Source organism: Chiloscyllium plagiosum, chromosome 19 (assembly GCF_004010195.1).
Source record: "Chiloscyllium plagiosum isolate BGI_BamShark_2017 chromosome 19, ASM401019v2, whole genome shotgun sequence".
In the NCBI taxonomy this organism is placed as follows: Eukaryota; Metazoa; Chordata; class Chondrichthyes; order Orectolobiformes; family Hemiscylliidae; genus Chiloscyllium; species Chiloscyllium plagiosum.
In genome coordinates, this window is record NC_057728.1 from 49468561 (window position 1) to 49491018 (window position 22458).

The 22458-nt window shown below is 41.3% G+C and overlaps 1 protein-coding gene across 4 annotated transcripts in view; it reads left to right on the top strand.

Moving 5' to 3' along the window:
* The window catches only part of LOC122559777 (anoctamin-4), a 196160-nt gene that overhangs the window by 96351 nt on the left and 77351 nt on the right, over positions 1–22458 (top strand). For all 4 annotated transcript variants that reach the window (XM_043709787.1, XM_043709786.1, XM_043709785.1 and 1 more), the window contains 2 exons: positions 13698–13834; positions 17389–17547. In XM_043709787.1, the coding sequence (XP_043565722.1) occupies positions 13698–13834; positions 17389–17547 (296 nt within the window). The remainder of the gene's footprint in view (positions 1–13697; positions 13835–17388; positions 17548–22458) is intronic.

Consider the following 22458-nt stretch of genomic DNA (forward strand, 5'->3'; position numbering starts at 1 on the left):
TGGGAAGCTAGAGAAGTGATTGCTGGGCCTCTTGCTGAGATATTTGTATCATCGATAGTCACAGGTGAAGTGCCGGAAGACTGGAGGTTGGCCAACGTGGTGCCACTGTTAAAGAAGGGTGGTAAGGACAAGCCAGGGAACTATAGACCAGTGAGCCTGACTTTGATGGTGGGCAAGTTGTTGGAGGGAATCCTGAGGGACAGGATGTACATGTATTTGGAGAGGCAAGGACTGATTTAGGGATAGTCAACATGGCTTTGTGCATGGGAAATCATGTCTCACAAACTTGATTGAGTTTTTTGAAGAAGTAACAGATGATTGAGGGCAGAGCAGTAGATGTGATCTATTTGGACTTCAGTAAGGCATTCGACAAGGTAGAAGACCGGGATTGTGGTGGAGGGTTGTTTTTCAGACTGGAGGCCTGTGACCAGTGGAGTGCCACGAGGATCGGTGCTGGGTCCTCTACTTTTCGTAAATGATTTGCATAAATGATTTGGCTGCGAGCATAAGAGGAACAGTTAGTAAGTTTGCAGATGACACCAAAATTGGAGGTGTAGTGGACAGCGATGAAGGTTACCTCAGATGGGCCAATGGGTTGAGAAGTGGCAAATGGAGTTTAATTCCGATTAAATGTGAGGTGCTGCACTTTGGGAAAGCAAATCTTAGCAGGACTTATACAGGTCCTCGTGAGTGATGCTGAACAAAGAAACCTTGGAGTGCAGGTTCATAGCTCCCTGAAAGTGGAGTCGCGGGTAGATAGAATAGTGAAGAAGGCATTTGGTATGCTTTCCTTTATTGGTCAGAGTATGGAGTACAGGAGTTGAGGTCATGTTGCAGTTGTTCAGGACATTGGTTAGGCCACTGTTGGAATATTGTGTGCAATTTTGGTCTCCTTCCTATCGGAAAGATGTTGTGAAACTTGAAAGGGTTCAGAAAAGATTTACAAGGATGTTGTCAGGTTTGGAGGATCTGAGCTATGGGGAGAGGCTGAACAGGCTGGGGCTGTTTTCCTTGGTGTGCTGGAGGCTGAGGGGTGACTTTTATAGAAGTTTACAAAATTGAGGGGGTTGGATAGGATAAATAGACCTATAAATTTTCCCTGGGGTGGGGGAGTCCAGAACTAGAGGCCATAGGTTTAGGGTGAGAGGGGAAAAGATATAAAAGAGCCCTAACGGGCAACTTTTTCACGCAGAAGGTAAGTGTATGGAATGAGCTGCCAGAGGAAGTGGTGGAGGCTGGTACAATTGCAACATTTGAGGCATTTGATGGGTATATGAATAGGAAGGGTTTGGAGAGATGTGGGCCAGGTGCTGGCAGGTGGGACTGGATTGGGTTGGGATATCTGGTTGGCATGGACAGGTTGGACCGAAGGGTCTGTTTCCATACTGTACATCTCTATGACTCTGACTCTATAATTGAATATAATCCCTTTCATCGCAGGATTGATGTTTCTTAGTTGAGTTCATTTGGTTGGAGTAATGGTCTTCAAAAGGCAGTTTTTTTTTATAAGTATCTTGCAATTCTTCTCAAAGTGGAATTGTCAAATGAATTTGAAATTGGAACAAGTTAGATCACTGTCCTTTTTGTCTCCAAGTTTAGCAGTTAGATACATGACTGCTTAGTGGTCTGATGGATTTACTTGAGGGCCCTCTTGTTTTTGAAGAGAGGAGAAAAAGAATCCTGCAAATAACATCAAGTTCAAAAACTTGTTTTGACTTCTTGTTATACTTGATGTGAGTCCAAAGAGTTGAGTCATTGCCCAAATGAAATGCAATAGTAATTCAATAACCCTCTGCAGTTTGACATTTCACCACCTGGGATTTCAGTCAGACAAAGACCTTTTTGTGTTTTGAAAAGGTAAAATGCCCCTGTAGGTGTTGAATTGATTTTATTTTCATCTTCTTGATCTGACTAACAACTGTATTGAAAAGAATGTTGTCTTTGTCCACCCCAGTCCAACAACCGCACCTCCACATAAAGAACAATGTTTAAAAATTGCACAACACTCTGTCATAGTCCAACAGGTTCATTTGGAAGTACTAGCTGTCGGAGTGCTGCTGCTTCATCAAGTAATTGTGGAGCTGGATCAGAAAACCGAATTTATAGCACAAGATCATAGTGTCATGCAACTGAAATGATATTGAACAAACCTAGATTGCTGCTGATGGGGTGGCACAGTGGCTCAGTGGTTAGCACTGTTGCCTCACAGCACCAGGTCCCAGGTTTGATTCTAGCCATGGGAGTTTGCTCTCTCTCTCTCTCTCTCTCTCTCTCTCTCTGTGGGTTTCCTCTGGGTGCTCTGTTTCCTCCCACAGATCAAAGATGCTAAATTGCCCATAGGTGCATTAGTCAGAGGGAAATGGGTCTGGGTGGGTTACTCTTTTTGGAGAGCTCTCTCTCTCTGTGGGTTTCCTCTGGTTTCCTCCCACAGATCAAAGATGCTAAATTGCCCATAGGTGCATTAGTCAGAGGGAAATGGGTCTGGATGGGTTACTCTTTTTGGAGAGTCTGGTTGGGCCAAAAGGCCTGTTTCCACACTGTAGGGAATCTAATGTAATCTGTTTTTGTTGCTAGAGTTTCCCAATCTACCAGTGACATCTAGTGGTCCTTAAATCCAGTCTGATTTTCTGCCCTTTTTTAAAATGGAATAAACTTTCTAGATTTATGATAAAATCATGCTGAAACTTGACAGCATTTGTATGTATTGTGTTGGTCATTCCATCAGAGAAAAAATATATGAAGGTGATAACTTTTATTTTTCCTATTTTTAATCCTCTCCTTAAGCAGTGTCAAGGGAAGTTTGTGTGTGAACAGGTCCTCTCGTTACTATAGATAAACTCTCTTGTAGCTAGCCAATTTACGGATCTCTGACCTGTGATTTGCAAACGATGAACTCTAGTGCAGATCGTTTTCGCAACCAGCTTGCAGAGCGGGTAGGAGGGTTCATGCTTTTCCCCTGTTCCTCTGTAATCTTCAGGACTGTAACCAACTCCAGAGACAAGTCGGAAATGCCCTATTATTCAGCTGTGTTTGGTAATGAATAGTTGAAATGTTTTGTCAAATTCAGTGTCTTTGCATTGAATTTGAATTGTGAAGAAGTGGCAAGTGAACATGTTACTTTGTATCCCACTTTGTTTACATTGGTACCAGGGTATACATACTGAAACTATTTGCAAGTCATGTAATCTTTTTTAAAAGTACAGCAATTCCTTCCTCCATCCTTCTGTTAAAGAAATCTTTTTTCCAATTAAGTTCACAAACAAAAAGTGAAAGAAAAAGCTTTTGTAAAAAAAAAAGAAGGAATTCTTGATTTTATTAATGGCTATGCTTTCTCTTTCTGGGCTTTAAGTATTTGAATTCTTTCCCAAACTTGTCTCTTTTTTTAAAAAGCTCACTGGTCCCATGTCCTGTTGTAGCTTTTTACCAAATTCTATTTGATATCTCCTCTGAAACACCTTTAGGATATGGACATGGGAGCAGGACTACGGATATTGAATCTGTTACTTTGTTCAATACCAACATGGTGGATCTTGCTTGCGGTCTTAGCTCTTTCCTGTTTCCTATTTCCTTTCCTCCAACGTGTTCGACTCCTTTGTCAATCAAAAATCTATCTAAACATGGCGTTAAATGTAACGGCTCAGCCTTCATCATCACTGTTGACAGTGGAATATAAGTCAAAGTTGTATCTTCAGCCAATTCCCAGCACTCGATCCAAAAAAACTGTCTTCAACGTCTTATAGGCAGCTTGTTCTCTACTCCAACACATCCCCACCTCCCAGCTCTTTCACCTTTTAATCATGAGTAATGTTCTCTGTTCAGTTGATCGTTCGTGATAATTCTCATTGTATAGATGAGACCTGCACAAGCCATGGTCCTTTTTTTTTGTAAGGTGTGTGTCATTAGCTATTCGTTAGTTTGTTGTACTTCTTGTGACTAATTTCAGAGCAATGCAAAGATAATGTTAACTTCTAAACCTGTAGGTTTACTTGCATTACTTAAAATATTTTAGTGCATACAGAATCCTGTCAAGTTAAGTGGAAGCTTCCCATATTTTCAGTGTGGAGCTGAGCATGCTAGGTGGCAACTTTCTTGCCACTCCCAGGTGGCAACATTTCTGAATGCTTGCCAATCAGCTCAGGCAAGCAAGTTGAGTAGCTTGCCCTATCACAAGCCTTGGCACTGGCAACTGGGCCAACCAAATGCTAGGCAAAACTGAGTACTGCAGATGCTGGAAACCAGAGTCTAGATTAGTGGTGCTAGAAAAGCACAGCAGGTCAAGCAGCATCCAAGGAGCAGGAAAATCAACGTTTTGGGCAAAAGTCCTTCATCAGGAATGGAGGGCTGATGAAGGGCTTTTGTCAGAAACATTGATTTTTTTTTTCTTTTTTCTGCTCCTTGGATGCTGCTTGACCTGCTGTGCTTTTCCAGCACCACTCCAATTGAATACTAGGCAGAGTCCAGCAGTGTTAAGGTCCTTAAGTCCGCCAGTTGAGGCCAACTCCTATGGGGATCAAGTAATGAAAAGACAAGTAATTATTTTAATCTGCAAACCACTCAACAAGAGAATAAGTGTGAATTAGGTCTTCACACCCCCCCTTCCCTCTCTTTTCTCTCTTTTTCTCCCCCCACTTCCCTCCCCAAAGCAGGACGTGGAGGCTTTGGTGAGGCTGTAGAAACGTTTTACCAGGATGTTGCCTGGTTTGGAAGGTATAAGTTACAAGGAGAGATTAGACAAACTCTGCTTATATTCATGACTATCGAAGGGTGAGGGGTGACCTGATGGAAATTTAAAGCAGATACAAAGCAACGTTTTAGTATCTTGACAGATATATGAATAGACAAGGAATAGAGGGAAATGGACCATGTAAAGGCAAAAGGTTTCTGGTTTAGGAATGCATATTATGTGTTGGCACAATCTTGGTGGGCTGAAGGGCCTGTTCCTGTGCTGTACCATTCTTCGCACTTAAGTAGTTTGTGATAGTTTGCTACGTTAACGAGGGGAGACTAATAGAAACACTTTCAACACTGAGTCAACAGTGAGTTTAGTAATCCAGGTTACTGATTTTGTTATTGTTCAAACATCTACCTTCCATCTAACATTAATGACCTAATGGTGTTTATAAGTCTCTTTCATTTGGGATAGCTGGTGGTAATGAACATAATTATCAGTATCAATCCTCTGGAGAGTAGAGTCAAACCTGTGGATGTTTAGTTGTGTGATGACTCATTATGAAGTAATTTTTAGCTGAATTGTCCTGTTTTATTTTTGTACATCCCTTAAGTTTGTTAAAAATACTCCAGCTTGTGTGGTGAAGATCTAAGTATGTTATTTAATATTAGACAATTTGATGTAGATACAGAGAAGCTATTTCCTCCTGAGAGAATTGTCTAGGACAAGGGAGTGTAAACTTAAAATGAGTTAATCTATTTAGCAGAGAAATTGGGCATTTTGGATAACTCCATTACCACAGAAATGGTACAGTGAAGCTGCCTTCAGTCTGACTTGGCCCATATGGTAGTTCTACCTTTTCTAAAAAGGATGATGCCAAAACTACCTCCCTGACTCAAACAACAAAAAATGATAACTCTTGTTCTGCCTCCAATACTTGGAAGGACATCTTGAACTTTGAGGTATAAAAGCCTTAAGATGGGCCTGTCTCACTTGGGGAAATTTAGTGTGTGATTTATCCTTTTCAAGTCGTACAGCAATGCTAGCTCTATGGCCCAGGGTGGCTCGGTGGCTAGCACTGCAGCCTCACAGCACCAGAGACCCAGGTTTGATTCCAGCCTCAGGGGCTGTGTGGAGTTTGCACAGACACACTCTCTCCCTGTGTGTGGGTTTCCTCCAGGTGCTCTGGTTTCCTCCACAGTCCAAAGATGTGCAGGTCAGGTGAATTGGCCATGCTAAATTGCCCCATAGTGTTAGGTGCATTAATCCGAGGGAAATGGGTCTGGGTGGGTTTCTGTTTAGAGGGTTGGTGAGGACTTGTTGGGCCGAAGGGCCTGTTTACATATTGTAAGGAATCTCATCTAAAGGAAATGGCTTACTTCTGCACTTGCATTTTACAGAGTGAAGGTGGGAACAGATGGATGGGTTGCCATTTTGTCCAGATTATTAGACGACTGAGATTGCTTTTACTTCTGGAAGGATCCTTTTTTTAAAAATCTGTTTATGATGATCTTAGATTCCATTATCAGTTCAAGAGCTAAACTGATCTGCAGTGCCTCCAGATACTCAGGTGTAAATTGGCTTGTAAGGAACATTCTGTAGACTGTTTTGATTTTGGGCTGAAGCCAACACTAGTCACCCTGAGGTCTGAGGCACTGTCAGGCTGCCTCCCAAGTCGGGTGTCATAAATACTGTGGTTACAAGAGCAGGTCAGAAGCTGGAAATCCTGAACCAAGTCACACTCCTCATGCCTCCCTAAGGCACAGATCGGGAGTGTGATGGAATACTGTCGCTTACCTGGATGATCGCAGCTCCAATACTTAAACCTTAACACCAGCCAGGATGAAGCAACGTGAATCAACTCCCCATCCCCTTTGCTCCGTTAGACCATAAGGTGTAAATGCAGAAGTAGGCCATTTGGCCCATTTTGGGTTTGCTCTGTCATTCCATGATATCACAGCTGATAATCCTTCACTCCATGCTGTGACAACGCTGCTCCTTTAACAAATTTAGTTTGTGCTTGGCGCTTTATTCAGAGGGGTCATAAAGACCGAGAGTCCATTTTGTCTGCATTTATCTACTTGAATCTTCTAAGTTTTTTTTTCTTTTTAGAAAATCCCTTTTACTATGAAAGGGGAATGGCTAGTTCTCCAGCTCAGCTTTTCTCTGGTGTGGTTTGGTTTGGTTTGACCAAGCGGTCAATTTTTGAGGCTGCTGGTCAAAGAAACGACTACATGGAAGAAGGTCTTCCATGCTGAAACGCTAGTGCTCTCCCTCTCCCTCTCCCTCGCCTGTGTTTGATTTTTGCCTATTTTGCCAAAGGGTGTTTATGGGGATTGTTGCAGGAATTTGGAACAGCACCATTAAGTTAGGATAACTGTTGGGTTTTCAGAGAGGTTGAGTTATTAAATATTCTGTGATTTTTTTTTGGGTTTGTGTTTTATTTGGAAGATCATCCAATGAATTCTCTTTTTTGTTTAAGACAAAGTGGTTGGGCCAGCTGCATCACTCCTGGGATATTCACCTTACACCTGCTTAACACAACCGTTTATGGGGATTGTTGCAGGAATTTGGAACAGCACCATTAAGTTAGGATAACTGTTGGGTTTTCAGAGAGGTTGAGTTATTAAATATTCTGTGATTTTTTTTTTTGGGGTTTGTATTTTATTTGGAAGATCATCCAATGAATTCTCTTTTGTTTAAGACAAAGTGGTTGGGCCAGCTGCATCACTCCTGGGATATTCACTTTACACCTGCTTAACACAACCAGCAAAGTTAGGATCTGGCTACTTTCTTGAAATGTTTTGAGGGGGTCTGGCCTGGTCAATAACAATTCTCCTGTCTTTTCCTTATACCTTTTTTGATTCACTTATTAATTAAAAATCTCTCATCCTTGAATATCTTTAACCAATTCAGTTTCTTTATAGCCTTCTGCAGTCAAGAATTCCATAGTCACAAGCTTCTAAGAGAAAAAAACTTCCTCCTCACTGTGTTAAACGACTGACCCCTTTTATTCTGAGATTATGCCCAAGACTCTCTGACAAAGGGAAAACACACTCTACATATACCCTGACAAGACCCCTAAGAATCCTGATGTTCCAATAAGTTTGCCTGTCGCTTTTCTAAACTCATTAGTACAGACGTAACTTACTCGATCTCTCTCCTCATAAAATTTCTTCATACTGGGGATCAAACTAATGAATTTTTTTTTAAAAACATTGCCTTCAATACCATGTCCCTTGAATAAGGGGACTAAAACCGTGTTCTAGGTATGGTCTGACCAGTGCTTGTATAGTTTAGCAAGGCTTACCTGCTTTTATTCTCTTTTTTTCCCCTTTTTTTAAAAAATAAATGTCCAATTTGCCTTTCATATCACCTGCTGAGCTTGTATGCCATAGTGTACATGAAAACTCTCCTCCTGCAGCTTTCTGTAAATGTTCTCCATTTAAGTAATATTCAGTTCCTCTACTCTGCCTGCCAAAGTGCATAACCTTGCATTTTCCCAGATTATATTCCAATTGCTGAGTCTTTGCCCATTCTCTTAACCTGTCTATAGGCCACAGCAGACTGTCACCCTCCTGACTTGCCTTCCCACCTATTTTTGGATCATACACAAAGTTGGTGTTTGTACGTCCTTCTGTCATCAATTATTGAACAAATAATTGTAGCACTGATCCTGTGGCATTGCATTAGTTTAAAGGTTGACCTCTTGAAAATGCCCACTTTATCCTAACTCTATCCTGCTTCTGAGTTAGCCAATCACCCCTCCATGCTAACCTACAACTCCTGACACCATGGTCTCCTGTTGTTTTAAGTAGCTTTCTGTGAAATATATTATTTGAATAAGTTTTGGAAACCCAAATATATTAGATCTACTGTTTTCCCCTTTATCCATCCTGCTTGCTGCTATTACAATGAATTCTAATCTGACTGATTATGTTGTACACTTCTAAGTAGTCGAGTGTGTGGTGCTGGACTGTGGTCCAGCACCTCACTCTACTCTGATCGCCAACATCTGCAGTCCTCACTTTTTTCTAAATACCCTGCTATTACATCCTTTTATAATAGACTGTATATTTCCCCACAACAATGTTAAGCTAACTGGCTCATTGTGTGACAGATGTAAAACAAAAGGTAACTTTTTGAATGTGTTACATTTGGCAGTTTTCTACCCTTTGGGATTCTTTCCAGCATCTAAAGGATTCTTGATGGGCTACTATCAGTGCATCCATTATCTCTGAAGTGATTTCCTTTGCATATCGCAGAATGTATCACATCAGGTCGAGGGGACTTTTTGGTCTTTAGACCCCATTTAGTTTCCATGGTACTTTTTCTGTTGTGATAGTTATTGTATTTATTTGTTCTCCTTTTTTGTATTTTGATTATTTAGTGACTTTGGAATGCTGTTAATATCTTCTGAAGATTGATGTGAAGTATCTATTTAACTTCTCTGCTATTTTCTAGTTCCCATTATTGTTGCCTTGCTCCTCAGGGGTCTATGTTAACTTTGACACCTCTTTCTGTACTTTAAAGGAGTTCTTCCAAATGTTTTGATATTTCTTGCCTTCAATGTTTACCCTCCAGTTTACTTTCTCCCTCTTTCTTATTGTTTTTGATTATCCTTTTGAATTTAAGACTTTCCCAATCCCCTCTCTTGCCTCTGATCTTGTACTTCTTTTTTTTTTCTTTCTTAATATAAAAATATTCAGAACTTGCTTGGGTTTACCATGGTTGGTTTATCCCCTGTCTAGAGTCTTCCTTTCTAACTGAAATATATCTTGTAAGAGGAAAAATTGCTGAGAAAGCTCAGCAGGTCTGGCAGTATCTGTGGAGAGAAAGCAGCGTTAACATTATGGGGCCAGCCTACCTTTCTTGAAAGTGATGGTAGTCAACTACAAACCAACGTTTTTCTAGCTACCGTTGGTTCTGAGGAAGGAAAACTTGACCTGAAGCGTTAGCTCTGATTACTCTCCTCAGTTGCTGTCAAACCTGCTGAGCTTTTAAAACAAATATTGTTAGATTTGCAACATGCACAGTTTTTCAGTTTTTATGAAACCTATTTGAGTCATGAATTGTTCTAAATGTCATAATTTTCATCAAGCAATTTTTATTTTCCCCTGCTATACCTCTTTCCAGCCAACTCTGCACTCCTTCGTTTGTGATTTCCCTTATGTAAGTTTTTTTTTTAACCCAGTTATTTCCAAGCCAATATTTTCTCACTCTATTTAAATACTAAATCCATTTGGTTTTCGAAAAAATCTTTTTACTCTGAGATCATTGATCTTAATTTTAATCCTATTCCATTACACGTTGCCAGGTCCCAATTAGCTTTGTCCCTGGTTGGATCCGCAACAGGTTGTTCGAGGAAAATTTTCCTAAATACAGTCTGTGACTTCCTCATTGCTATATCCTTCCAATGTACATGAAGATTAAAGCAACCCATGGTTAATGTATTGCATGTTTTTTGAAACATTCGCTCATTATCTCATGGTTTATTCTCTACAGTATAGCTACTGATTGGCACTAGTCATTCACAGCCCTATGCTGTCTTAGTCATGATATAATGACTCTGTCCACATGGCTTCTACATCTTCTGATCTGAGATGTGTTTCCCCTCTCTTCCACCAACACACTGTGGCATCAGTGTGCCATCTACAATAAGTACTAAATGACTCACCAAAGCTACTGCAATAACTCATTAGTCCCATGATCTCTGCCACTTGGAAGGACAAGGGCATCCCATATGGATGGAAACACCAGCTACAAATTTCCCTCTGCAGCCCCATACAATCCTGATTTGCAAGTATATCACCATTCCTTCACTATTGCTGGGTCAGCATCTTTGCAGCTCCCTTCCTAACCAAATTGGGGATATGTCTACCCTACATGGACTACAATGGTTCAACATGGTAGCTCACCACCGCCTTCTCCAGGAGAAAGTGAGGACTGCAGATGCTAGAGATCAGAGTCGAGTGTGTGGTGCTGGAAAAGCACAGCAGGTCAGGCAGCAACCGAAGAGCAGAAGAATCAACCTTTTTGGGCAAAAGTCCTTCAGGAATGATGTTGAGCTGAGCGGTGGGACTGGGGGGACCGGAAGGTAGCTGAGAAGAATGCAATAGGTAGATGGAGGTGGGGGTAATGGTGATAGGTCAGTGAGGAGGGTGGAGCAGATAGGTGGGAAGGAAGATGGACAGGTCATGAGGGTGATGTAGGTTGGAACTGGGATAAGGTGGAGAGGAGGGGAAATGAGGAAACTGGTGAAATCCACATTGATACCGTGGGGTTGGGGGGTCCTGCGGCGGAAGATGAAGCGTTCTTCTTCCAAGTGTTGGGCTGTTAGGGAGTGGCAATGGAGGAGGCCCAGGACTTGCTTGTCCTTGACTGAGTTGGGGGGGGGGGGGGAAGCGGGTTTGAAGTGTTTGGCCACAGGGCAGTGGGGTTAGTTGGGGCAGGTTTCCCAGAGATGTGCTCTGTGAGTAGGCGTCCTGCGCCCCCAATGTAGAGGAGACCACATCAGGAGCAATGGATACAGTAAATGATGTGTTGAAGTGCAGGTAAAACTCTGGATATGGAAGGCTCCTTTTGGGGCATTGGACGGAAGGGAGGGGAGAGGCATTGGTGCAGGTTTTGCAATTCCTGCGGTGGCAGGGGAAGATGCTGAGCGGAGAGGGTGAGTTGGTGCTCATCAGGTCCACACCCCCTTACCCTCCCCTCCCAGCACCTTTCCCTGCCTCCGCAGGAATTGCAAAACGTACGCCTATGCCTCTCCCCTCCCTTCCATCCAATGCTCCAAAAGGAGCCTTCCACATCCGTCAGTTTTACCTGCACTTCAACACATTGTCACTTATTGCATCCGTTGCTCCCGATACAGTCCCCTCTACATTGGGGAGACAGGATGCCTACTCACAGAGCACTTCAGAGAATGTCTCCGGGACAACCACACCAATCAACCCCACTGCCCTGTGGCTGAATACTTTAACTCCCCCTCCCACTCCACCAAGGACAACCACCCAATGTCTGGAAGAAAAATACTTCATCGTCCACCTCTGGGTCCCTGAACCCCAGGCATCAATGTGGATTTCACCAGTTTTCTTTTTTCTTTTTGTCCCCCCATCTTTTATCCCAGTTCCAAACTTCCAACTCAATACCATCCTCATGACCTGTCCCATCTGTCTATCTTCCTTCCCACATACCTGCTCCACCCTCCTCTCTGACCTGTCATCACTACCCCCACCTCTATCTACCTATCGCACTCTCACCTACCTCCCCTCCCCGCACCTGTCCAATTTATCTCACCACCCCCTCATCTGACATCCTCATGCCTGATGAAAGGCTTTTGCCTGGAACGTCGATTCTCCTGCTCTCGGATGCTGCCTTACCTGCTGTGCTTTTCCAGCACCACACTCTTGACTCTGATCTCCAGAGTAATTTGGGATGTATAGTAAATGTTTTGAGCCAGTAATGTCCATGTCCTAGTAAGTAAATTTTTAGATAAACTGTTGGCTTCTATCGTATTCCTGTGGGACAGGAGTCATTTAAGGGACCCAGCCTACAAAAGGAAGTCAAGCCCCCCAACTGTCTTTTTTTTTTTCTTTTTGCTTTACAAGAGCTTTCATGGTCACATTTTAATGAAGCAAGCCAGCTTTCTCTGAACACGTTCGTAAACTCTCACGTGTGGGATTTGAACTGTCTTTTTATCTGGCTCACTGGGCCATGGTCAGAACCATTGCTTCACCAAAAACCATCTTTATGAAACTGAGGACTACTTCTCTTTTTTTTTAAAAAAAAACAAACTTATTTTCATACTCTTAACTCCAAATAGTATTTTATCTTCAATTCATTCTTCCAAGTTACTTTTTTGAACTTTGCTTCAGTTGTCAAACTGTTGATGTGTTGATGGCCATCTTGCATGGGAATGCAGACCGGAAAACATGAGCTACCAAATCTGCCTAACTGTGGCTGAGTACTGTCTTCCTCCCATGTGTTGGAGTTACTCAGTGTTGCTCTTGCCTTGTCAAGTATCAGTTATAGTATGAAAACTGATAAAATCCCTCACAACTCCCAACAATTTGGTAAGTGACATCTGCTTATACAATTATGCCTCCTAATATAATGTTTAGAGTCCATTTAACATTCTGGTAAATCCATGTTGCACTCCCTTGGACAAAGTAATCTTAAGATTAGATGCCAAGAACTGTTTGAATCACCCCAGGGCCTGACAGCCAAAGCTTAACTTCTACATTTTGCATGGATCAATGGTGCTGGAAGAGCACACCTGAAGCTCCTCGGATGCTGCTTGAACTGATGTGCTCTTCCAGCACCATTGATCCAGAATGTGGTTTCCAGCATCTGCAGTCATTGTTTTTACCTTCTACATTTTTGCAAATGTATCGTGGGTAGAATTCCATTACCTTGGATTATTTGTACGTGAACAAGGTCCTGCCTGTAACTATCGTAGTCTCGTCATTAATGGTTCCCTTCATGTGGCTGCACCCTTCCACAACAAATTGGAAAACAAAGACTAAAAGCTGTTCAATTAAACTGAATTATTGTTGGAGAAAAAAAATAGCATGCTCAGCATTTTATCTTGCACTCAAAAATGCAAGAATGTCAAACTTTTGGTGCCTCCCCTTTTAAGACAGCAGAACAATCTACATTGATTTTGAAGGTAATTATTACCAAACTGCCTATGATAAATTTGAGGTTTTCAGTCATGTTTAATTAAAAGAACAAGGTTTGGCCTTGCCCATTAAGTTTAAAATTCCCTGTTGAAAATGTGTTGCTGGAGAAGCGCAGCAGGTCAGGCAGCATCCAGGGAACAGGAGAATCGACGTTTCGGGCATAAGCCCTTCTTCAGGATTCTCCTGTTCCCTGGATGCTGCCTGACCTGCTGCGCTTCTCCAGCAACACATTTTCAGCTCTGATCTCCAGCATCTGCAGACCTCACTTTCTCCTCCTAAAATTCCCTGTTATCTAGGTTGGACTACACTTCTCTCTTGTAAATCTTTTCTCTTGAAATGTGTTTCAGTGGCTCGCGATGTAAATATTTATTTGGGTGAATCTGAAGGTAGGAACAGCCCTTCGAAAGATGATGACTCCCTGCTTCATCCTGGCAATTTGACCAGCACGTCAGATGAAACAAGCGCATTGGAAATGGGTGTTGAGGTGAGAGGTTTTCATATTGCATTTTGATATTGCATCTTATGAAAAAGATGCAGAATGTTTAAAAGGAGCACTTGACTCTATTGGGTGGGGGGAGGGGGGAGAGATGGTGAAGAACTACATGCATGAATTGTGTAGGTTATCATGTTTAAATGGGGTATTCTAATACTCAGCGAATCGATAACTACAGACCATGAATTTAAAATCATCTTGGGTTAAAAATGAAGCAAAGGATAAAGGCTTAACACAGGACTGTCCTAGCGCAAACTGGATATCAGGAAAGGGAATTGGGGTAAAATGTTCCAGGGAAGGTTTTGGGTTGAAATATATCATAGTACTGTACCTTTATTATCATTATTTTCTGAGCTGTAGGAGTGTGATGACACTAGACTGAAATGATGCCTTAACAAAGACGTAGGCATCAATGGTAGGCGCTTGGCCCTTCAAGTTTTTATTTATTGCTGTGTATTAAGTTTTCTTTTCGTAGCTGGTGTTGTGCGGCTCTGGGACTTAAATTGGGGCATTCTAGCTCACAGGTCACCACACTGTCACCAGAACACCCCTCCCTCAGGTTTTCCATGATAAACAGGTTAATTATTTGGTACCTGTCTTCTGTACCCAGCACTTGGGATAAAATTATTAATTTTGGAATGAATATTTTTGTATTCTGGGCAGCTAAACATTTTTTTAGCGAGTTTTGAGAAGACTTGTAGCTCAGGTTGAGGTTCTGGATGTAGGTTTGCTTGCTGAGCTGGAAAGTTTGTTTTCAGACGTTTCATCACCCTATTGGGTAACATCAGTGATTCAGAGGCTCACTGAAGTATGGTGACGAAATGTCTGAAAATGAACCTTCCAGCTCAGCGAGCAAACCTACATCCAGAAACTGTTTTGTTTGCGCTGTACCTAGATTTTAGTCACGTTAGACTGAAATTCATTTGCAAAGCAATTGAACATTCCAAGCCTTCATTGCTTGATCTTGTTACAACACGAAGACAGCCAGCCAATTCACATTGGCCTCCTTATCTCTATTTGCAATACAGTAACATTAAAATACTCCATGCTTTTCAACATTGATCCCAATAGTTCCTAACCAGACTTTTTAAATAAACAATACCAAACTTTATGAATAACTTACCAGACACCAGGTTCATAGCTTAAACAAAATAATTGGCAACTTATTAATAAGCTTTATCAGAGCAAATTTAAACAAGGTAGTCTAATATCTGATTTCAAATTCAATCTTTGATTCTTGTTCCCCACTGCCAATCTGATATACCTAGCAAAGTGATAAATCCACCAAAAAAAAAACTGGCAGGTTCACCGAAGAAGTCTCTCTCATCTGTAATCTCACAGACAAGTGGGATTGCATCTTGGTTTCTGATGATGTCGGTCAGTACAAGCAGCTTTCAGTAAGATGAGGAATATTTATTTAAGAGATTTCTATTCTTCGGATTTTCAATAAGTTTGGTAACAGGAAGATAACCAGGGAGCAATCAAACCTCTGTCCTGTAGCTTTGGTAATCACAATTCTTCAAACAAGAAAACACCAGTTGAAAATCAACATAAGCCATATGGCCTTCAGCATTCACTTCACAGTTCACAGCTCCAAAATTAAAATGATTTAAAATAAACTCCAAGAGTTCTAGTCAAATCCTGGAACACTCTCGAACAAGACTGTGAAAGTACCTTTTGCAGTATGGACTGCAGAGATTCACCATCTTCTCCTTGATTTTTGACTCCACTGTGTATCACCCGTCTCAGCCTTTCTCCTGATGTCCATGTCATACAGGAATGAACTCCTCTGAGGTGAGCTTGAATATTGGTACGATATGAAACTTCTTGAACTCTTCTGGTAGAAGAAAGGTACAAGAAACATTGACCTTAGGAAAACAGTCCTAAAATCTTGTTTCAACTGACATTGGCATAGCTTTCAAATTTCCATTCAATTCATCAAATCTCATTATGAATTAGGAAGTCTGCTTAAAATGTGGTGGAACTTTTCTATCCTCTGTTTGTAACAATGGATTTTTGTCTTGGTTTTCTGCCACGAAACCCATTGAGACTGAAATTTGACAAATAATGTGTATAGGCCAATTTATTTTGGGAATTGGATGCAACAGAGCTGCCATCTACTTTAAAAAACGAGTAACCATCGTTAAGTGAGAGTCGGGACCGAGATGATGCAATGGGTTCAACACTGGCTGCTAGACTTTGGAGCCTAGGTTGGACTCTAACTCTGGGGAAATAGATGTCCCTTTGATTGTTCTCTGTGAAATAGATGTGGTTAGCACTGTCAAGGGCTGTACAATGCAGGAGTCCTCAAGGTAGTCTGAAATTGACACTTCATGTCAGCTCTGAAGAGTCATCTAGACTCGATGTTAGCTTGCTCTTTTTCCAAGGATTCTGCCTGATCTTCAGTGATTTCCAGCATTTGTTGTTTTCTGTACAGATTCCAGCATCTACAGTAAATTGTTCCTCAATTGACCGCATTACATTTTGGCAGGTTTAAGGATTCGTGGGTGCAAGATAATGTGAAACATGGCTGTACCGGCGAGCAACAGGGCTCCTGAGGATCGGCTAGAGATGTTACCGGAAGGGAATTTTTTAACTATGCCCAAGGTCCAAAAAATGTTCATTTCTTCCACTCCAACTCGAACATTTCTTGTTATCTTCATAAGCACAAGACACTAGTTTATTTTAAAAAAACCCATGATATTTAAAAACCTCAAATGCAGCTGGACATTGTCATCTCTTGGCTGGATGATGGGGTAGCTGTGTATGTTGCATAAACATCTCTGCAGTCTATCATTCACTGCTGGAGTTCAAGGTGAAGGGAATTCTGTAGCTAAAGACAAATCTGCAGATAGCTCTCTGCACTGCTGCAGATAGCTTTGCGATCGCACTGTGGAGGAGAAAATATTCTCTTCCCCGTGATTCTTTTACCAAACAGACTGTCTATCCTTCATTTGCATGCCTACCAGTCGAAATAATTTCTCTCTCCCTCTGCTATTCAAGGTTTACCAGCTGTCTTTTTAAAATTCCAAAGGTTTAATAAACAAGTGATAAAATAATTTTAGTTTCCAACTTTTTATCTGATGTATACTTCACCTATAAAGGGTGTGGATGCATTGAGGGTGCAAAGGAGGTTTGATAGAAATGTTCTAGGAGTTGTTGAGGTACTTCAGCTCTAGAGAGCTCTCCTTGAGAGGTTAGCAGAGAGAGCTGATAGAGATGTTAAAAAATCGGGGAAAGCTTTCATCCTAGTCTGCTGGCAGAAGGGTTGGTAATCAACAAATAAGGATTTAAAGTAAATGTAAAGAAGTCAAAAAGAAGGTGGAATCTTGTCAGGTTAGTGAGTTGTCATCTGGAACGTTCTACCTCAAAGGACAGTGAAATCTGATTCAATAGTAACTTGAAAATTGGACTGGCAGATTTGCTGTGTTGTAGAGGGTGGGTAGGTTGGGGGCTAAATGGATAGATGTTCCAAGTAGCAATATGTTGAATGGTTCCTATGCTACAAGGCATTATGTAGATATCTGCTTTATTCCTCTTTTTAGGAAGCTGCTGATAGAAATAAAGGAAATGGCCTGTTCTTCAGGGATGGGAAATGCCGGATAGATTACATCCTTGTTTACAGAAAATCTAATGCACAAGCAGAGAAACGGGAAGTGTTTGAGAGAAACCTGAGAGCTGAAGGATTGAACATTGAGAAAGAGGTAAGTCTGATCATGTTTAGACTTTTTTGAAAAGAATAATTATTTGCTTAGAATCAATTTGCATTTAGCAGCCTCTTGGGAAGATTCCAGAGCCTGATCTTTTCCAGGTTGAGTGATGAAAGTTTAGATATAGTCTATGGGATCTTTTTAAGAACAATCCTGAGGTTGATAAAGTACTTTTGTTTTTTGTTTAATATGTCTTTAAATTTTGAGTTTAGAGTAAAAATTGAAATAATTGCATTATTTGAATAGGAATAGGGAGGTCATTCAACCCCTTGAGCATGTTCTGTCTGTAATTAGACATGGCGGATTTGTATCTCAACCCATCAATCTGCTTTATTTCTAAGACTCACTATAACTTCACTAAAGTTTTCAATTGACCCTGCCTCAAATTGCTTTCTTTTGGAAAGAAGAGCTGGAAAAAGAGTTTGTTGCCTCCATTATATTCCTTGTCTGTAGTGGTGCAGTGGTTCACACTGCCTCTACACCAGGGGCCTGGGTTTGGTTCCACCTTTGGGTGTCTGTCTGCAAACACCACACAGACAAACTCGCTGTATATGCAAGGATTTCCACTGGTGTTCTCTGCTTTCCTCCTACAGCCCAAAGTTTGAATTATAAATTGGAAAATGTAGTCAAAACTGTTTTTTGGTTTAGAAAATAACCCATTTTAAAAAAAAAAATCACAACTTGAAGCAAAAGTGTGGTCACTCACTGGTCACACGAGTAATTTTATAGAAGCTAGATTCAATTCTTTTAAACTAGTACCAGGAGTCCTTTGTTTGTAAAGTGAAACTGCCCAGCAATGGCTTTTGTTTTGGTTGAATCAAATGGAATCCTACACCTCCACCAAAAAAAACTGTCCCACTGCCTCTCTGACAAAATTGTTGGAATTCTTATTGATTTCTAACAGTCCAAGAAAAAAAACTAAGGAGAAATATGTTCAAATAAAGCTAGAAGCAGAAATAAGGATTCCTCGACAGATCCTGAGAGAGGATCAACCTCCCTTAAGAGCAACCAAGTCTGTTTGCTTTTTATAAAGTGTGGTCAGTGCTGCAGGGCAGCAAGGCCTCACAGACAGAGACAATATCCAGGCATTGAGAAGAAAAAGCTACATTTCACGTCCAGAAGATGTGCAGAAATAAGACCGTTTCAAAGTTGCAGACATTCTGGTGGTCATATCTGTAAAAGCTTCTGCACCGTAGAACACAACACACCCATTAGGAAAGAGTTCTCCATTGGAAAACATGTAGGGAAGGCTGGAAGTCTTTTGTTTTCTCCTGACATTCTTTTGGCAGTAGAGAATCCTGAAAATTCCAAATATCAGTATTTCTGGCTATATTAAAACCTGAAATATTGGACTGTGACCAGTCTCCAAAACATGGTTCCAGACTGAAATCAATCAGAAATGAGCATCTTCCATCAATCTATATTGACAGCAATTTGTTTTTGTAGACAGAAACTCCAGTAGACTGAGAAGTCAGCATACTAATTCCTTTGTTTCCAGACTCTCTCCTCCAGCATTCTCCCCGTTTTAAAAATCATATCCACAGAGACTGTCACTGTCTTTGTGTGTCTGTGCTTAGAATTGAGGTAATATCACTTGATCATGGCTTCGATATTGTTGACCAGTGTTTGCTATTTGTTTTGAGAATAAGTTTTATTGCTAATTAATGATTTCAGTTAATCAGAAGCTTGGTATAAAATTTCACCCTATTTCAGATCATAGCCCAAAGAAACAACTGGTCGTTTTAGGTGTTTGGAGCAACACCCCTTATACCAATGGCATTGCCAGTAGAGAAGTGGATTGGATTTATCAGCGTGTTCCTCTTGTCACAGTCTTTAGGGAATGTGGGAGCCTAGTGGTATTGTTGCTATCCTGTTAGAGACGAGAGTGCGGTGCTGGAAAAAGCACAGCCGGTCAGGCAGTATCTGGAGCAGGAGAATCAACTTTCTGGGCATGTCCTTCATCAGCATTCCTGCTCCTTGGATGCTGCCAGACCGGCTGCTTTTCTAGCACCACATGCATGACTCTGATCTCCAGCATCTGCAGTTCTTGCTTTCTCCTGGCCTGTTAAAGACCAAGGTAATATTTTGGGGGCCTGAGTCTGGATCCCACCACAGCAGATGGTGGAATTGGAATTCGATCAGTCTGGAATTAGGAGTTTAATGATGACCATGTTGATTGTTGGGAAAAGCCCATCTGGTTCACAAATGTCCTTGGAAGGAAACTGCCATCCTTCCCTGGTCTGACCTCCATGTGACTTCAGACCTACAGTAATGTGTTTAACTTTTAACTACCCTCTGGGCAATTAGGGATGGGCAATAAATGCTGGCCCAGCCAGTGATGCCCAAATCTTGTGAATAATTTTTTTTTTAAAAAGAGTACTTATTACTATCATGCAGTCAACCTCCTTTGTTATGAGAACGGTGTCTCTGTGTAGATGCCTCGATGGTGATATGCCCTCTATTAATCGCTAGTACGGTGGCGGTAGCGAACTAAACAGCCTTTATCCAACATCACCACTTGGTCGTGTTGGCAAATACCTTAGTGGTCAGGTGGGGAGAATACCATTGAGAACCCCTCGGAGGTGATTACAAACAGCAGTGTGTCAAATTGAGTGCCAGCATTGAGGATTATTTGAGCTTTGCAAACAGTAAACAAGCAGTTGCTTTGGCTAATTGACCAAATTACAAGTTGTACCTGCACACCATGAGTATTACAACCGGAAGGACAAGGATTGATTTTCATGTTCAAGCCAAATAAATTCTGCTTCTCAGAAACCAGCCAGACCCCTGCACGTTGACCTTGTGGATCATTTCTTTGGGCATTGCCAACTGCCTTCATGCCAAATGGCTTTGGTTGATTGTTGCCTACATCTCCATGTGGACACTGTCCCAAACACTATTGGGAATGGAATTTGCCTGTAGCCCTCCTGAGAACAATCTGTCAGTCTTCCTCTGAACACTGGGGTGTCACATTCGATATGAGAAATCAGCTTGTGCCCAAAGATTAACAACCACCATGAAGTTGGTAGCTGTTCTTGTATTTGAGAGAGATGGAATCAATGGCTCCTTTTCCACACTTCCGTCTGATCATTCCTCAGTGTATGGGTGGGATTTAATATTGATTTTTGGACATTGATGCAAAATATCTGGTATTGTATCACATACCGATCAAAAACACTGCTTTTTAAAAATAAATTAAGGGACTTGACTATGTAAGGCCTTTTTGTTGATGAATGTGGGCATCAATGGCTAGGCCCAGCATTAATTACCCAGAGGGTGTTTGCAAGTCGACTACAATGCTGTGGGTCTGGAGTCACATGTAGGTCAGATGGGGGTTTTTGTGACAATTGATATGGTTTCATGGTCACTGTTTATGTTAACCTTTTTGAATTCCACTTAAAGAAACTGGAATTAAAATTTCACCATCTAGTGAGATTCAAACCTAGATCACTTAGCCTGAGTTTCTGGATTGTTAACCCAGTGACATTGTCACTACACTACTACCTCCCCATGATTTTGTTTCTCTTGGTTGGGAGTTTAGAGATGACTTTGAATAATGAGCTAATTGTTTAGGATTCACTTAAAGGACTTTGATTGGAATTCCCTGCCTCTGGAGAATTGTGGATAGTCCACCATAAAATCCCTTTAAAATGGGGATAGACCATTTTGACTACTTGCAATGACTGTGGGGAGTGAACAGAAAAATTGGTCAGCCATGATTTATTGAATAGCAAAACAAAACCAGTTTGGGTGGGTGTGGATTGTTCTATTTCTTTTCATGAAAACTGAATGAGGCAGGCTTTTAATGAATGGCAAAATAGCTCATCTTAAACTTGCTCTTGGGATGTGGGTGCCCTAGGCAGTGCCAGCATTTGTTCTCGATGCCTTTGCAAATGTAAATTAGACAGTAGTGTGACAAAGCTGCTCCTTTAACAAAGTTATGCTGTCCTTGGCTTTTTTTTCTTCAGAGAGGTTGTAAATGACACTGACTCTGAAAAGTATGGGGCTGAAAGGTTTTAGGGCCAAACCTAATAGCTAACAGATATTGCCTCCGGCTGAAGATTTTCAAGCTCTTTTAAAAAAAAGAGAACACTTGTACAATGAAAGGTGAGTGGCCAGTTCTCCCAGCTCAGCTTTTCTCTGGTTTGGTTTTTAACAGTAGTATGGGGGGAACAAAGCTGCTGGATCCAAAGTTGCAGGTCCAGACTGGTACTCTCCCTGTCTGACTTCTATCCTGTAACACCCTGTGTTTGTTTGTTTTTTTTACCTTTTTTGCCAAGGGGTGCTTAATGGGGATTGTTGCAAATATTTGGAGTAGCATCAGTAAGTTGGGATGATCTGTTGGGTTTTCGGAGAGATTAGGTTATTTGGTATTCTGTTTACTGTTGTTTTGTTTCATTCAGTAATCTTGTAAATAAACTAGTTTGACCAGCTGCATTTCTCCTGGAATATCTACTTTACACCTGCTTAAAACAACTAGCAAAGTTAGGGTCTGGGCTGCTACCTTATCGTTTTCAGCGGTTTGGTCTGTAACAATAATAGTGAGCACTGTTTTGAACCTCGACAGTCTGAGGGCTGTACATAGACCTATGATACTGTTAAGAAGGAAGTTGCATCATTTTGGTGTAGAGGTACTGTAGAAACTATATCTTTCGAAATCCGGTTGGTGTGTAACTGAGGGGCCAGCTTGCAGATGGTAATGTTCCAGTGTATCAAATACACTGTCCTCCTTCTAGATGGTACAAGTCACTGGTTTGGAAGATGTTCTTGAAAGAGCCTTGGTGGGTTATTGCAGTGCATCTTGAGAATGGATCATAGATACCTTTACACTATTGAGGAATAGCTAATATTCTTTTTAAAAGGTTATTGATTGTGAATTTGGAAAGGACTAATAGAAGATGCGTG